The following is an 18,349-nucleotide window of genomic DNA, read 5'->3' as shown; positions in this document are numbered from 1 at the left end:
GTACTCTTTGTTTACATAACACAGGGTGTGACCCATACACCATTTGAGGTGACAAAAGTAGGGGGTTTACTATACAATAAATAACGTTGTTTAACGAATAATACATTAAACGCAGAAGTACTTCTATTTCGTCTTATTAATATATTGTATAACGTTACAAACCAAAATAAGCTCAAAACACAACTCTAAATAGACATTTGTTACGGAGCCCCCCCTACACAAAGTAAAGAACAAGCGAATGGTACATCCCGGCCCTGCTGCTCGCTGTTTTTGTATCTGCTTCAGAGCGGATTCGACCGCCAAGTAAGTTACATTTTGCCATGTCACGATAAAGAAGTTTGAGACAGTTTATTTATAGAAAACTGGATTGGCGTAGGCACAGAAACATATGCCGCTGGATATATGATCTGAAATGAGAGCCTGTCGTGTTGTTTGAACGTATTTCCCTGTGATTTTTGAGCCGCTGTTATTACTGTATAGCTAATGTTACACAGTGAAGCCAGTAGCCTCATGTTTTCCTCAAGCCAGGAGGAGCACTGCGCCCCGTCCAAAGACCCGGTGAAATACGGGGAGCTGGTGGTTCTTGGGTAAGTTTCGCTTTTCTTTTGTACATTTTGGTATCAGTTTACTTTAGGGACTCCTCGACGACAACATAAAGCCGAATATGTAGCTTGAGGAAGTTTCACAACAGGGCACTCGGGAAGGTAACTTAGCGTAGCGACGTGATTTTTAAAAATAAGGTGTGACCTTAAGAGATGTCCTTTTATTTTAAACTGGCATTGGCTTTACACAGCCTTCTCTCAAAATATACTCAGGGGAAGACGCCAAGCCCAGTTTATATTCACTGGCTCACGTTACTCAACTAATCAGACACGTGCGCAATCAGATGTGTGTACATTTTGGTCTCCCGGAGCCGTGTTGGTGGCGATGTTACATTCCCTAAAAGTAACAACAGTCTGGGTACATTTTAACCAGCCTGTGTCCACCAAATAGATACGGTCAGCACAACTCAGGTGAAACGAAGCCCATACTCAGCATTTCTGAGCAGCTACTTCTACCTTAAGGTTGGATTCGTGGGGTTCAGGAATTCGGAAGTGGTGATGGCCCCCTCCCCCAGCCCCCTGGGTTCTTCCTATTTTCAAAACTATCTGTAGCTCAGACAGCAACCCTCTACATCTTAAAGAAACACCCACTGTAGTCACAAGGCCCTGAGTTGTTATTTCCAAGATGCTAAAAGTGTTTGGTTCAATAGTTTGAAATCCCATAACTTTGCCTTCCCCAACACAAAGTGGATGACTTCCATTGAGTAATGTCTGCTGTGCACATGGTCAGGTAGAGGGCCTTAACTGTGACCAGGCTTACCAACATCAACTAGGAGTGGGGGATGAAGATAAACCCTTTATCATGCTGCAATTTAAATCACAATCTGGTCATTATAATGGGGGAAAGTGGTACTGTTAGTGGAGAACATTAACACTTATTCTAAACACTTGAAACTTTTACTAATAAATGACCTAATAATCAATCACAATTATCAAAACAGTTACTAATTCATCTTTTCTGTTCCTCAGCTAACCTCTTTTTTTTTTGTGAACTGTGCTTGTTTGCATCGAATGCCAGCTCATGTTTTGTTTTTTACGACACAGATCCTGACTAAAGGGCCCATTTAGAAATGTTTTCAAGAGAATCTTTTGACATGTGTTAGGGTTTAAAAACAGTATTTGAAGAAAAACACACTCTTTTTAATAAGGGTTCAAAAGTCTGGCCACTGATACTGAAACTATGATGTTGGCACATAATAAAAAAACAAACAATACGCCTCCCTGGTCTGTTGATGTTAAAAAAGCGAGGCTGTTATAGTGGCATTAGTTCTGCGTGTCTCATCCTGCCACTGCAAACTGGCGTGCTTCGTTCTTTGTTTATGTCATCTATTTTGAAACTACTACCTTTTTTTTTTAAAGGATTTGTAGGAGACACTGCAGATGTTTATCACCGTGGACAATCGTGTTTATATTGATAAACTGTCAAGGGCAACGGTTGCTACAGATTATGGAAAACACCTGCTGTGTCATCAGAGATTAGATGTTGGTTGGTATTGCCGCTGATTTAAAGTAAGCATTTTTAGGGTTTGTGCTGATGAAATAGCATGTGTGTAGAGTTTGTTTGAAGCATTTGAAATGAGATGCTTATAAAGGGTATATGTGCAGAGTGTGGTTGTGTCCCGGGCCCTCCACCCATACACTCACAGACTTACTGCTTATTATAAGCGACCGAAAGTGCTGACTGCTTATTACCCCAGGCTTAACATGTGGCATGTTTGAAGCTGATACTTTTGTTCTCCCTCCTGACATAAAGACACATATTTGAATCAGATGTGACGGGGTGTATAATCACTGCCATGACATCACATCCCGCTGATAAAACCGATGGTAGACGAGATAGCTGACAGCTCGGAACAAAGCTTGTTTGAGCAGCAGTTCACTCAGCAGTTTGTTGCCATGACCGTGGTGGCTCTTATTACTTGCATGGCTGCCCCACCATCTCTGCCTGGGTGGATTGGCTTGGTGCTGGTCAGTGGAGGGGGGGGGGGGGGGGGGTGGGTATCCTGGAAATGAAAGGATGGATTGATTAGGACCCAGCCTCTCCTCAGCCTCCTCTGTCCATTGTGGCTGGGAGACTGGGCCTATTGACTGCACTTTGTACATTTCCCCTTAAAGAAGCGCTCCGTAAAGGAAGTGTACAAATCAACTGGGAGACATCTTTGGTACAAACTGGCACGGATTGTTCAGATGCTATACAGCATCCCCCCCCCACCCCCCTCCATTCATCCAAACGTATCCTAAGGCCGACGTGTTCTGTTGTTGATGGGAAGAGTATATTATTATCAATACACGTTATTTAGTCCAACGTCACTATCATACACATACATTCACTTTTTACACTTAACATTGTCAGACAGTTATAGATTATTTATCTGTATATATATCTTTTCTCTAATGCCAGTTTATTTTTATTTGTATTTGTATTTCTTCTTTGAAATCATGTTGCCGGTGTGGAATTTTCACAGATATAAATTAGCATCACAATTTTTAGATGTACTTTATTTGAAAAAATAGACAAGAGCCAGTACTGTTGTGTTGTTTACAATAGTGATATCAGTTAGATTTGGTTAGTTTTCAGTAATTGTTAGCCTTGTTTTACCCCGGCGTGCATGAACTACAGTTGATTCCCTTATTTCAAAGCTATAAACGTATTCAATGATTGGTTATCTTATAGCCTGTCCGCTACGAGGAGCAGTTCATTATTGGTATCGACTAAATAAAGCCATATTGAGCATCCCTAGTTATCCCTTTGCGTTCCTCAGCTCCACAACAAGGTCAGCATGTTGGTCGAGCTGGTGCGGTGTCAGTGTCAGGAGCAAGGTTATACAGTCAGATGGATACTTGAGGCCATGGCAGCGTAAATGTGAGTCAGTTGACTGATGCTCTTCCCTCTCCCTGTGCCATCTGGCTGCCTCCCATGCAGAGTTGGTGTACAGTTTGACCTAACCGAAGAACTACTAGCCTGCAGTTGATTTGCAGCATCATCTAACCTCGGTGCCATCTTCTGTGACCCTTTAAGACCACCCTGCCTCAGTGTCATGCTAATGAGGGGGTTTTAACCGCTCCGCATATCTCCTCCTCATTCTGCTAGCCTTTCATGTGAGCAGAAGAGGTAGGAGATGCTGCTGGCTCCTTCAGAGCAACCCTGAGGATAGGTGGTGAGACGCCAGAGTCTAATCCCTGTTCCTAAGCGTTGGAAGGTGAATCCACGGTCTGTCCGCCTGGCACGGGTCGGAAAAAGAGAGATCAAAAGCCTGTCCTTCACTAATGTGGCGGCTCCTAGAGACACTTGATGTAAAGGTGAATAAAAGAAGCCGTGGATTGTTCTCAAAGAGCCAGGGTTAAATACTGCTGTTAGGATTCATTAGAAAATGATCTTTTGTTTGTTTATATGTGAGACATCAAGGCCGATAGCCCTCAAATCCAATAAGTAGAAGTCTGAACCACATATGGGTTAGCTGCTTTTTATTTAGGTGGGACATTGTCTAGGACAGGTCCAATGCAATTAAAGTAGAGAGCTGTTAAATTAGCTTCCAACTTTATTAATGAGAAATCATCAGAATTTCTACCCCATATGGATCTTATTTAGGATCACATTCGCCCATAGAAACACATTTAATGTTCTTTCTTTTTCAAAAATATGATCTCCTCTCTGCCCCGATGTTGTTACCTGAGTGAATAACACCACTGTTGGACGATAATCAACATTAGAGGTAAACGTTAAAGAGTCAAACAATCTAATCATATTAAAACACTAATACAGGTCCGGAAAAAGTGAGGAGACCACTCCGAATGTTTCTTAAATCTTTATCTTTACATGTATGGCAGCCTTTTCAGTGTCTGTTGAATTTCAACACAGAGACAAATTGTCAGTAGTTTATAGAATACAATAAAAATCTGATGTTTTTTACTCAAAGACATATCTATAAATAATAAGACAAGAGAAAATTAATAATGTTGAAGTGGTCTCTTAATTTGTTCTGGGGCTGTACTTACTCCCTCACTATTACTCCAGTGTATTGGTGTCCGTTTGGTCCACAGTGTAACACAGGGCCTCTCTGGCTCTCTGTGGGTGGCTTGTCCTACAGGCCAACTCTGTGCACTGTGCTGACTGGGACCATGTGTTTCCATGCCTGGCCAGCCGTGAGGAGACATGTGACAGGTGGAGGAGCTTTGGACGGAGGTAGGGAGGAGCAGGAAGGAGCTCTTGTTGCTACCGTTGCATTTGTGTTGCTGCAAAGAGGAGAAATATCTGAAGAATAGTTTTCAGATATCCCTCCCTCATGATACTTTAGGCCTGTCATAGCTTTGTGTGTGTCGTACAGTGTCTGCTCAGCACACTGTGGTCACATGGGTGTGTGACAGAAGGTGTGTGTTGGATGGCAGTAGAGCATGGGGTGTCCCAGCTGTAGGAACCAGCTGGTGGGTGGGGAGAGGAGCAGCCCTACCGGAAGGGGCTTCTTCATTCACAAGGAGCTGGGGGAGGGCCTGATATTGAGAACAGAAAAACAATGCTGGTCTTGGGATGCCGATATTTCTTAAAGTGTGATGTATCAGTGTTTGAATTCCACAGATAAAAGAATGTGTTCCTTTCATGAGTTATTCACCCGGACTGTGCGTTCCCAAACCTGACGTGCATTTTAAAAGCTGGGACACGGAGCGAAAGAGCAGCTGCAGTTTACACAGAGCTGGCTCACCCAAATCACAAGCACCAGAGTGCATTATGTAATGAGAGAAACTCTCCAAGGTAACGCTCAGACTGCTAACAGGGCACATGAGATCGTGATGTAACGCACAGCAGAGCCACACTAAATCTCATTGGATTCATCTTTTTGTGGGTATACATTTTTAACCGTTTTGCTCATTTGCTGTCTTTCCCCCCCCTCCCTCCCATAACAGGTACAATGGCTCTCTGCCCAATGGAGACCGGGGTAGACGGAAAAGCAGATTTGCACTGTACAGGAGGACCAAAGCCAACGGTGTGAAGCCGAGCACCGTGCACATCCTCAACACACCCCAGGCAAGCAAGGTACCCGAACAGATCACAGGATGAATAAGTGCTTTCACTGAACACGCTCTCAGTCAGAAGGAACACTTATCCACTTGTCTTTTGTTGTGTATTTTAGGATCAAATGTATAAGCATGCTAGTGAATAACAGAGAGTAATTGGGTCAATGTTCTCAGACACATAGAGTGGCGCAGGGATGACGTAATTTCCTAGGCCGACCCGGAAGTAAGCTGCGCGTGGGTTCCCTCGACAAAGAAGCAATGCGATTTTGGAATATTGTAAAAAATAAGATCTGTGGGGAATGATCCTGTTTGATAAATGCACGTTTTGTTCAGCCGGATAATCTCCACATGTCTACCCTCCTTTTATCATTTTCGAAACATAAATCTAATCGCCAGAAGCAAAATGCTAACGTTATGCTACGAACTACAGAGGAGTACAGCAGGGTCGACTTCAACGTCACGCCAACTTAAGATCGTTTCAACTGACTTTCAAAAATACAGATTCAATATTGAGGAGTTGAAGCGTTTGTTTTAAGAGTTTGCAAGAGCGTAGGTACTTGCTTTCAAGCAGAACAGGGGCAAACTAACTCAGCGGGAGTGACACCGTCCTCGATAACTTCTGTAGTTCATTGTAGTTATTCAGCCCCTTGATAACAACCATCGGTTTTCAGACTCTTCTAAAATCACCAGTGGGGGGGGGGAGGGGTCACTGCTGATGTATTTAATGTGGTAGAACAAAACGTGACCCGTCTCTTAAATTTGATTCAACCACAGACGTTATTTCGAGTTATTTTCCTAAATCCTCTGGAGAAATCGCGTTGGGGGGACCGGAAGTGGTAAAATGCTAACTCACTTCCGGGTTTTAGGACTCATTCCTGCACCACTATTGTGAGAGGAGGAAGAGGAATCACAGCTGAATCTTGAGAATCCCAGTGTTTTCTCAGTGATTTTCAGTAGCTGATGGAACGCGTGGTGAACTCCTTTACATTATTGTTGGCAGACCTTAATGTTGACATTTCCAGTACAATAACTGTAGTTCCTAAGCGGGCCTCACAACTTTTCCCCTGCACCACAGCGCCTGCCAGGAACTGCCCTCTCCAGTATAACGCGTCAGCATTCCTGCTGTTGGTTCCCAAGCAAAAGTGCTAAACAAGCCGAAGGACTTGCTTACCTCTGCACATCTTGAAGCCCAATATTGTAGACAATTGTTGGGAGTTTAGCTCTCTCTGGCTCGGGTTACTCTCACCTTGTGGAACATGACTCCCTGTTTTTCTGTGACAGACACTTTCTCATCGCAGCATCAGAGTTTGAGATGAGTGCTGCAGCGGGTGATCAAATATGGCTTCTTTTTTTTTTTGCTCATGTTTCCTTGGATAGGATTGTTTTTAGCTGCACGGCTCAACTGAGCAAATGTGCCCTTTGCACAATTAGTCACACACTGTTTCGGAGACGTGAGCTGCTCTGACCTTCCTCCGCTGTTCCTCTCTGCCACCCTGTTGCCAGGCCAGGGATTAGGAGGCTGAGCTGAGGAGGACGTTGTTCCCTGACCCTGCACTCCCAGCTGTACACATGGTCAAATATAGCCAAGACAAGCAGGGTGGTGAGGTTCATTTTCTTTCTAAGTTAGCAGTAAATTGATCCAAGCCATCTCCTGTTCATTATTTTCTTTCTATGGCAGTCCCCTCTTCTCCCTCTGTGTCTCAGGCGTTTGAGCTGAGAATGCTGTGTGGCTCAGAAGAGGGAAATCTCACGTGTCTGTGCACACTCTGGTGTTCATGACAGATAATGAGGAGCTCCCATGATGCCTCCGCCAGCCTCCTATAGAAATCCTGCGCCTGCTTTCTCCCTCTTTAATCTCAATTACTGCCTTTGTGCAATAGTGATTGTTTACTTGATAGCCTGTTGCTTGTTTTTTATCAGTCCTTCAACTGAGGGAGGGTGTGTGTGACTTTAGCGGGGTGTGCTGTTTGTACAAATATATGTTTTGGAGCGTGCATGAACTCCTTTTAGCCGCTGAACAGGTGGAGCACCATTTGTTTGCAGCGGCGCTGTGGAGACGAGACGGCATGTGATGATGACATTTGTCCCCGTCTGTCTGGGATGTGACAGCAGAGTGTGGCAGCGCTGGTGACCCACTTTCTCTCTCCCTCTCTCCCTGTTGCACGTGACAAAGGGCGGGGGATGTTTGGGAAAGTGGTATTCACAGATTAGAGCGCGATGATAGTGGCATGTGGTAAAGTGTCGATGGGAGCGGAATGACTCTAACACACCCTTCCTCACTGCTCGGGCTCAGGCAGCTCAGCTGGTAGCCAAGCCTGTGTGAACTGAGGCCAGTGGGCGCTTTACGGTCACTGTCATGGGAGTGTGACTCTACACGCGCTTCCCTTTTTTCATTACCAGAAATTCCTGCCACACATCTTTAGCCGCATGTAATGTAAAGAGGAAATACTCTTTGCTTAAATGACTACTTTGTAAATCTCAGGAAAAGCCATTTAAAGGAAAGGCTAAGACATTTTTGATGTTAAAAGGGAAAACAAATCCAACAAGTACTATATTCATTCTAAGATTTAGGATGTGACTGAGTAATGGAGTGCATTTGAATAGTGGGGTTTGTTTGCTGCTCTGTAATTAAACCTCAGCAGTGATTGCATATTGCAGTGCCTCTCCCGTGGCACTCTCATATCCAGTGTTAAAGCCACAAACCAAGACATCAAAGGGTTCACTCAATCAAAAACCCAATAAATAATGACATACCAATGTTGTTGTGCTGATTATTACATTCTTAAGATATGTATTTGTTGTGTTTAATATGGTTTCTCAATGTGCAGCATGTTTTAAACTCCTTGTTATATTGCAGGCTGTGAACTGTAAAGGCCAACACAGCATCTCCTACACGCTGTCCAGGAACCACACGGTAGTGGTGGAGTACTGCCATGACAAAGACACAGACATGTTTCAAGTAAGAAGAACCCATCGTATAATACCGTTTACTGTTTGGAGTGTATTTTAGAAACCTGTTGGATCCTTACATTAGGGCTGGACCTAAGGATTACTTTCATTATTGAGCTATTAGAATTTCCCAGAGCCAAAGGGGAAGTGTTCAGATTGCTTCTTTTTAAACATTTTTATGAATAGCTTTTATTTTTGCATTCCAAACTCAAACTTCAAAATGTAATACTATATATAACAAATAAAAGCTTTGCATTTCAATGGAGAAGCGCAAATACATTCCCTTTTTGAAAATCACCTCCACAATGATGTGTTAAATAGTTGCAGTCAGGAGTCTAATGTCCTTTTCTTTAAATCAGAGTATTTGCAGCTACGCCTTTTTGAATTCTGTGCACATTTGGTTGTTTTTCCCGTAACACTCGCAGTGAGCGCAGTGTCCTGATTGGTTAATGTCAGCTGTTGTGTCTGTAGCATTAATCTGAATGCACAGCGAAGGAGACGATGACCAGAGGGAAGTCAGCACTGCAGACACGTGTTTCTCATCCAGGCCATCAGTGTGTCCATGTTTCTCTGAGCAACGCTGAATAACACATACACAGACACATCAGAAAAGGGGAAGTTCATTTAAAAAAAAAAACCAGTACTTGAGGATCATTTTTAAGATGAAAACAAGAGGAAATGAAAGCTTGAAATGCTTCTCTGAGAAATTTCTGGAGAATGTTAAGTGTTGACGAAGGTCTGCTTAAAATTAAACTTGAATAAAAAATGAAGAAACGTGGACAATTCTGGTTACAATTCTGAGACATGACCAAGTTACACAAACACAGCAATCTGATCCTGTGCAGCACCAAAATGACAAATGGCTTCACTGCCAGGAAGTCAAACATTCAGCTGTTTGCAGCTAAGGAAGAAAAAGCCCAGCATGATACTGAGTGAATACTGTGTTGCTCCGTAGATTGGGCGATCCACTGAGAGTCCCATAGACTTCGTGGTGACTGACACAGTAGCAGGCGGCCAGGAGGGGGAGGAGACCCCCATAACACAGAGCACCATCTCACGCTTTGCCTGCAGGGTCGTCTGCGAGCGCGTCCCACCTTTCACCGCTCGCATCTACGCTGCTGGTTTCGATTCTTCCAAAAACATCTTCCTTGGGGTAAGTCAGATTCAGTGTCCCACTGACAGGAAGTATTAAACACATGATTGTCACAGCTCACCACTCTGCATGCGTCTCTTCTTCAGGAAAAAGCTGCAAAATGGAAGAACCCGGACGGTCATATGGACGGACTGACGACCAATGGCGTGCTTGTAATGCACCCCAGGGGGGGTTTCACAGAGGAGTCCAAGCCTGGCGTGTGGAGAGAGATCTCTGTTTGTGGCGACGTTTACACTCTGAGAGAGACCCGCTCGGCGCAGACTCCAGGCAAACTGGTCAGTGGCTGCACGCATACAGCAGAAGGGCCCCCGGGGTCCTGAATGAAGCACATGTTTTTTAACCTCAAATAGAAAATGGTTTGCAGGTATGACATTCTGTAAGTGAAACTGAATGTGTGTCTGCTACCCCCCCCCCCCCCCCAGGTGGAGCATGAGAGCAACATCCTGCAGGACGGCTCCCTGGTGGATCTATGCGGGGCCACTCTGCTGTGGCGTACTGCAGAAGGCCTCTTTCACACTCCCACTCAAAAGCATCTGGAGGCCCTCAGGCAGGAGATCAACGCGGGGCGCCCCCAGTGCCCCTGTAGGTCTGAACACCCTCGCCTTCCCCAGCATGCAACGCAGCCGCGCCCTCTCCTCTCTGGAGGAAAAACAGCCCTGGGTCTACTTGGCTTGCGGCCACGTGCATGGCTACCACAACTGGGGCCACCGCTCAGAACAGGAGCCCAACGCTCAGCGAGAGTGTCCCATGTGCCGGGTGGTCGGGCCCTACGTGCCGCTGTGGCTGGGCTGCGAGCCGGCCTTCTACGTGGACACAGGGGCCCCGACCCACGCCTTCGTGCCGTGCGGACACGTGTGTTCTGAGAAATCAGTGAAATACTGGGCGGAGATCCCGCTGCCCCACGGCACCCACGCCTTCCACGCCGCCTGCCCCTTCTGTGCCACCCAGCTGGGCCTCACTCAGGGCTTTGCTAAGCTAATCTTCCAGGGCCCCGTGGACTGAGCCCAAGGGTCCTGCTCCGGCAGAGAAGATCAGACAGGAATGCCAACATGCTGTGAAACTGTTGAAATTATTTTGTGCTTTCTTTGGTTCATGTAAGCCAGCTGCTGAAAGACTTCTGGTCATATACCGTGGATCCTGCACCACAGAGAGCTGGGACAGATTGCTCAGGGCCACTGTGACAAACAGGGACGTGGAGCACACTGGACCACGCGCTGCTCCCCCAGGATAGAATACCATTTCACCTGAGACTGCTTTAAAGACGATTGTTTTATAACATCACTGCTGGTTTCCATCGGACGGCCTTTAAATTAAGGTCGTAGAAGGAATGATTTTATTTTATTCACCAGACGGACCCTGATAACATATTTAGGTCTGTTGTGTGATAGAAAGGTGGGAGGGTTTCTTGTTCAATTCCTGGTGGGTCTGAGGTTTTTAGAGAGCCAGACAGCTGGACTGTTGGCTGGGAGAGAGCTGAGAGAATCTAAAGGCGATCTGGTTAAGCGCTCCCCATCGCCCTGCCGGCCCTGACCCCTTAAAGGCATCTCGATCACGTAGCTCTCTTGGCTTCCATTTGCTGAACAAACCTTAAGGAGGCGGGGGGGAAATACTTTTTGTGTACAGAGATATAATCCAGTGCCTCAAATCCCACCAAACCGTGGGACTATTTTTAATAAATGAGAGAAGATATTTTGTCGAAGGCAAAGGGAGAGATAGTTTTTGCATACATAGGGAGCCCACATGGATTCTTCAACACGTTTTTACCACAGAAGAGCTATTTTACTACACTGAGGCCCTTGTACTGTTTTGTAATGCAAATGTTAATATATTTTTCTCCTGCATAAATGATGTGTGAGTGTGTGTGTGCCTGCGTGTGTGATTGTGTGTGCGGGTTGGACTGTGTGGGCATCATTTCACCCCAATCCCCCTTTTTTATGAGCTCGCCCACAACCCAAAACACTACCAGAGAGAATACAGGAGTCGAACCCACCTCGAAAGGGTTTGATAATGAATGTACGAATAACTCTACTCGCTGGTGGTGCTTCAATTCTACACCGTGCTTTCTCTATGGCTCTGCTTTTAAAGGCCTATTCGCAGTAAAAGACAACAAACTACCACATGCATCCACCTAGCTCGTTGACTAGCTGTGCCCCACACACATGTACTGTATTCTAACTGCACTGTTGTTAGCTTTATCCCACGCTGGGTCTGATTCAATGATTTTGTACGCTGTCAAACCTGGGCACAGTCTCAGCAGCATTCAGAGATTATACCAAATATAAGGAGTTGTTTTTTTTGTTTCCACACGCAAGATGTAACGACCAGTCTCTCCGATCCAAAGTGTTTCTGTAAACAGTCCTAAACCCAAACTGCTGCTATCGTGGAGTGTTGACAGCTCTGGATTACAGTCGAGGCTGTTCAGCTGCTCACAACCAGCTCCGTGGGAATAATGATATTATCGCACACCATGCCAAAATTGGTCATTTCTATTGTGTGTGGATGAGGTGTCCAAAAGAAGTAGCAGATGAATTGAAACTGAAGAATCTGGGACAAATCTGCATTCTTCTGCGATGTTAGCTTACCAGACTGTGCCCATATGTAGAGTGAATGCATTAACTGTGGTTGATCAAAGACAATATTGAGCATTAAATGTATGAGTTGATCGTAACATTTTTTAATATAGCATTCAAATTTGTTTTGGACGCGTTATGAATCCAGTTTAAGGGCTCATGACTTTCCTTACAAAGAGAAACATACCTAGCATTCTTACAAACGTCAGCAGCATTACGCTCCTTGCATACCACATTTGTGAATTCAGATTTTATGTAACTGCCGAGCAGGGTCAAGTAAGCCACATATTGTACGGTTGCATTCCTCTCCAACACTTTCAGCTCTAACACTGTGCCCGTTGCTTAAGACCGTGTTCTGTAACAGCTGCAGAGTAGCTGCCTCAAACATTCCTCCTCGGTAAACATGGGTGGGGCCCTCAGTTCACCCAAGGGCTTGTTCTGTGATTCTGTCTCACACAGGAACTCTGTACACAAGCCATAGAACGCACTGATGCTCCCAATGCCTCCTTTGCAAAGAATAAAATATTTTTAAAAAGATCTTAAAGTGAGTTGGTCATCTCTGATTTTAGGCCTTCTTTAAATATGTGGTTGTGATATTGAGTCAGTGGTTTAAGTAGTATGCTATTTTTTGGAGCTACTGCCTTTGATGTCTTTGCCGTGTACGAACAACATAGCAGCAATGTTTAATCACAGTTACACATGTGTTTCATCATTCCTCACAATGAGCATTTCTCTGCTATCTTGGCTGCCAAAAAGTCCCTGGATTTTGATAGCTCTATCAAACAAAGCTCTTTGTGAGATAGGGAACACATTTTCAAATATATATTATTCACATTTCGTGTATCTTATCAGCCTCATCTTAATATTTCCCATAGAAAAGCACTGCATGAGCAACATTCCCTGGTGTTTGGAGCTGAGTGTAGTTTCCCACTGAAGCCAGAAGAGGGCACTATTTCCTCAATAATAAAGAGGTTGGCATGAAGCCCACCACATCACTGAGCCTGGCATTAAAAAGCCAATAACACAGAGCAAAGAAATGGGAGTTTGATGTTTATTATGAAAAAGACTTAGTATAAATACATTTGAAACAAGAGGAATTGAACTAAATTTGCATGCCCTGGAAATCCTCTATATGTGCAATTAGGCTACCACAGGAGATATGTAGTATTTATAGTTAGACATTTAATGATTAATCTTAAACGTCCCATGTGCTTTTGTTTTTATATGTTTTTCTAAATTAATTATACAGCTGTTAGATTTATTCCGGATTTAAATCCTGGCATCACACGCAAGACATGTCTGACAAATATGCACAGGGGTGAGCATTTTTTTAGCTTTTATTTTTATGTGCATGCAAAAATATTGTATGATGATGGTGACATTTTCCATCATTCGCATGTGACTCCGTCTCCTCTATAATAAGGGCACATGAAAGGGATTTAAATACATAACATGTCAGTTAGGCGTTTGGAGAGGCATGGAGCTGTGGGATGCCATGCTTCCTAATTAACATTCCTGCAGTAGATGTGAGATGGGTTCACATGTCTGCACACTTGCCTGTTTTTCTGAATGACAGAAGAGACACTGAAGGTGACAGCATGCTAATTTTGAGATCATTCGGTGGCTCCCCTGCCTTAAGCAGGGCAGGGTTATGTTAGGAATGATACAATATTTTTTTCTTGGACCAGCTTCCTTGATGAGACACTAAGGTTCATGTGTTATACTCACGCTGGTTCTGGAATAGATTGACACAAACCTTAGGACTTCTAGCATCACCTTTTTAAAACTAATTAACTTCTGACTCTTTACACAGCCACACAACTCATTTTTACAGAATTACATTTTTCAGATAGAATTGTATTACAAATGGAGTTTGATACACATGATTTATTAGTCTGTCAATCTGCTTATGAAATTAGGGAAGTGATGGTATGTCATAGAATATACACTTTTAGTATTAAAGGGGGCTCCCTCATTTAAGTATTGTTCTTCTATAAAGTTGGGGAAGAGTCAAAAGCAGAAAAGTCAAAGATATCCTGACTTTAGAATTGGTCTCTATTAGCCAAATCCTACGTTTCCCACAATGCAGTTTAATAGGCAAAGATTCAAGACATCATTACTGTCTTGGCCCTTGCAGGAATTCTAATACTGCTGTTTTTGAATGTTATAAATAAAATCTTTAAGGCTTGCATTTATAAAATAATAAAAGAAACCGTAACAGGAAAATGTTGAAAAGTGATCGAGCCATTTAGTTGGCACATTGAGGGTTTCTGCACAGGATACTTTAAACCAGCATTTTAAAGGGTACCGCCTCGCTTCTATATGTTTCTTTGCCCCGGGTATTGAAGATGTGAAATGCCACAGGTGACTGCGGGCTGTGCGCCAAGTTATCAACAGGACTCCTTAGCTGGCAAGTTGTGACTGTGATATTTACCTCAATTACCCAGCATGCAACTGAAGCAAATTATATGCAGATCATCATCTGTAAATAGGAGATAGTGCTCTTCCCCTCGCGTAAATTAACCTCAGAAGCAAACACAAGACACATTTTTCTCCATGGTTTTTAATATAGTAAACTTGGCAGTCATTTTTCTTTTATCTCCAGGCTAATTGGACTGCCATTGCACGGTGGCACATATTGGACGATGTTGTTAATTCCTCACTATTTCTGTCTTGTATGGTTAGTCACTAGTTGTTATGGAGCCTGATTTTCCCCACCAATAGTGCACTGATCTTTTGCTGTAAATTAGATCCACCTTGCACAAAGCCAAGGTCAAACACCTCACACAGGACTCTCACTTTGGATTCATGCACTCGTCAAGCAAAAGCATCACTTTTTTAGTTTCCAGCTCTCAGTGAGCTTTGTAGCGCTACTGTTACACAATTCAAGCTGTATGCTGTGCAGTTTGAAGAGGATTATGAGTATATCAGACCTATTTACTATTTCATGTGGCTGATGATACTTTGTACTCAGCTTATTACTTTCTCAATGAATAACAAATGAGTTGTCAAATAAAAAGCAAATAAACACAGGCTGAACAGAAGCTGGTACAAATATTGTATTAGAACATGTGAGGTGAAAATAGGTTTTGGAAAATCAAGCATTAAATTCAAACATTAAGAGTACCTCTTTGAGCCTCTGATGCCCTCTCCCTCTCATCATGCTCTTACAGAGGCATGTGGCGCCTTGCCTTCTCATCCAAACAAGGGGACAAATTACTTTAATTATGGAGTAATTGCAGGGTCTTGTGTTAATTAAATCTTTATCAGTTCAAGTAAGTGGATTTCTCCCACATGGAAACCATGCAGAGACGTGCTGTCTTGCCCCCCCCCCCCCCCCCCTTCCTACTCTGTCTACATTTTCCACCAACACAACAGTCTGAGGCCATCTTTTATTCCCACTCTCACCCATCCCTCTCTCACCCCTGGGTCTTGAAATGATTGGGATTAGCATCATTTGGGGTAGGGGGTTGTTTTACCCACTCTGTCAGTAGCCAGCTGTTTCTCTGAAACACCATAACAAACATGATAGCACTGGCATGATTCAACGTCCTCCGCTGGAAAATTAGATACATGATTTATCTGAGGTTCCTGGTGTTTGACAAAATTGAATCCTCTCATTTTAATTGCTCTCGACTAGGTGTGCTGCTCCAGGCGCTGGAAACAGGAGCTCTGTATGTTGTCCCTTGTTCTCTTCAGACTATTATGTTCCATTGTGCAAAATGCCGATTATGATTTTCTTTATCCTTGTCATCTATCTTATTTAGGATCATTTAGCTAGCCACATGTTACAAAGGAACAGCAGTCTGCCCTGTTATTACGTGTGTTTGAGTCCCCTGCTTCTTGTAATGAGAACAGGATCACAGAGGAGAATTAATCTCTCTGAAGACTTATTCACTGGAGAAAATACTGGGAAATTGACTTGTTTTGTTGATTTTCGCCGGCCCAGCATTTGATCCAAGGTGTGGAATATCAACACAAACACTTGTCATGTGTCTAGCAGCTTTTGCTTGACAGTGTCTGCCCACAATATTGCTCCACGGGTTTATGAGTAACAGGAGACAGTGACAAATGTTACTGTATGTAATTTCACATTGTGCCTCAAATGTGTGATCTGTTGCTAAATTGCTTAATGTTTAAACCCTTTTAACCTAGAGAAAGTCTGGGCATGTGTCACACGTGCACAAATACCACAGCGTTTGATCTTTTAACATCTATAAAATGTGAATTTTGGCTTGTGGACAATCTCAATGAGCTACTGTTTAGCGGTATGAATGTTTATGGGGCAATGAATTGGGTATAATGTGGCTGTGAAGCAGATTCAAAAAGGCTTAACCGGATTACAACTCATTTCAAGGATGCTTAAGGTAAGATTAAAACAGATATGTGGTAAGTGAGGAAAATACAAAATCAAATAGATTGAATGTCCCTCACTGATCTCGTACTAGCTCATGCATGGCTTTCCTGTCTGCATTTGTGAGGCATGGCTTTAAAAAGTCAGATGCATTTTTGTATGAGACAATATGTAGATTGTATGAATGCTTCAGCAAAGGAAACATTTGCACATTTTCAAAAACAGTTTTGCTCTGTTGGACTGTCACAATTCAGTAATAACACCCTTTCTTATCGCATTCTACAAATCCCCAGAGCTGGAACATTAGAAGTCTCTAATCACACACACTGGCACACATCGGGTGTGTGTACATGCACTCTAGCCCCACTCTGTCACACACACATACAGAAAATCACACAACTCACATAAAAAAGATAATGAATTTAATACCACTGCTATTACAGTCAACTAATGTTTGTTAATAGCCTGGTGCCATATGGAACGAGGGCCTCAACCATGTGGGTAATTCCTCTTTTTGGACAAGCTGTCAATAAAAAAGCCTTGCATTTTGTGGATGCATATGGTAGAGAGGGGGGTGGTGGGGGTGCTTAATCCAGCAGACTCTCTAATGATTCCTCTGTGCCTCAAATGGGAGCTACAGGCCTCTGTGAATGTACTTGCAGCTGTGTTTTATCTCCCCATCAGAGCTGAAATATGTGTTCCATTTAGCATTTATGCATATGCAGTTCGGCTGGGTGCGAGACTTTGGTTTTATATGTGGTGGGGGGGTAATGGAAGTGGTGGTTTTAGAGAGAAAACTTTATCACGTGCCTTATTACACCCCTCTATCCCCACTCCAATCCACCACCTCCCAAAAACTCACTCCATCTCCTCCCCATATCCCTCTGGCAGCACTGCAGCCCAGCGGATAACCAAACGTGGATTAGCAGTGACATCACACTGAAGAGATGGCTGAGCCCGAGTGTGAGGAAGGGTGAGTACTTGGGGTGCATGTGTGTGTGTGTGTGTGTGTGTGTGTGTGTGTGTGTGTGTGTGTGTGTGTGTGTGTGTGTGTGTGTGTGTGTGTGTTAAATGGGTGTGAGCGTTATGTGTGTGTTCAAGACTGATTAGACGATGAGGGTGGTGGTGAGAGGGAAGCGAGGATTAGAGAGCCATCCGAGAGTTGGCTAGGTGCTGACACCACTCCACCTCACCAAGGACTCAATTTACTGAGGGATCAGACTCATTTATGGTGGGCCGGGATTATTATCAGTTCAAAAGGGCAATTTCTTTATTACAGTCACCCTTCAACCTGTGAAATATGGACACTTGTGAGACATCTGGGGGGTACATGTATCTTGTTCAGTGATCATCTACTGCTTACCTGCTACAATGTATTGTGTTTTAGCAGCAGGTAAAATAACAACTATTAAATTGTATTATTCTTAAATTTAAAGCGTGAAATGAATATGTGTTTGTGCTGACTGTGTACCACAAACAAAAATTCCCATGTTTTACTTTTTAGAAAAGGGCTGGCCACATAAAACATGTAATGAGAATTTCAGACAAATCCATCTATGAATGTTCAACTCCCGGGAGTTTAAACAGGGCTATAGTGACTATTTCTTTCTTATTTTTCTTTTAAAGGCTCCAAATTGAATGCGACAGGCAACTATGTTTGAGTTTGTGTTTATCTGGAATATCAACACTCTTAAGCTGGCCCTCTGTATTA

The 18,349-nt window shown here is 43.5% G+C and overlaps 1 protein-coding gene across 1 annotated transcript; it reads left to right on the top strand.

Annotated features, from left to right (window-relative positions):
- Positions 1–275: 275 nt before the first annotated feature.
- On the top strand, positions 276–12,821 carry peli2 (pellino E3 ubiquitin protein ligase family member 2). Its single transcript, XM_063909485.1, is given in 7 exon segments — positions 276–587; positions 5,502–5,631; positions 8,470–8,571; positions 9,517–9,714; positions 9,801–9,989; positions 10,137–10,292; positions 10,294–12,821. Coding segments are annotated over 7 exon segments (1,302 nt in total). The 5' UTR covers positions 276–483; the 3' UTR covers positions 10,717–12,821.
- Positions 12,822–18,349: the final 5,528 nt, after the last annotated feature.

The sequence above is a fragment of the Eleginops maclovinus genome, chromosome 19 (assembly GCF_036324505.1).
Source record: "Eleginops maclovinus isolate JMC-PN-2008 ecotype Puerto Natales chromosome 19, JC_Emac_rtc_rv5, whole genome shotgun sequence".
Lineage (NCBI taxonomy): Eukaryota > Metazoa > Chordata > Actinopteri > Perciformes > Eleginopidae > Eleginops > Eleginops maclovinus.
This window is presented reverse-complemented; position numbering and strand designations above follow the sequence as displayed.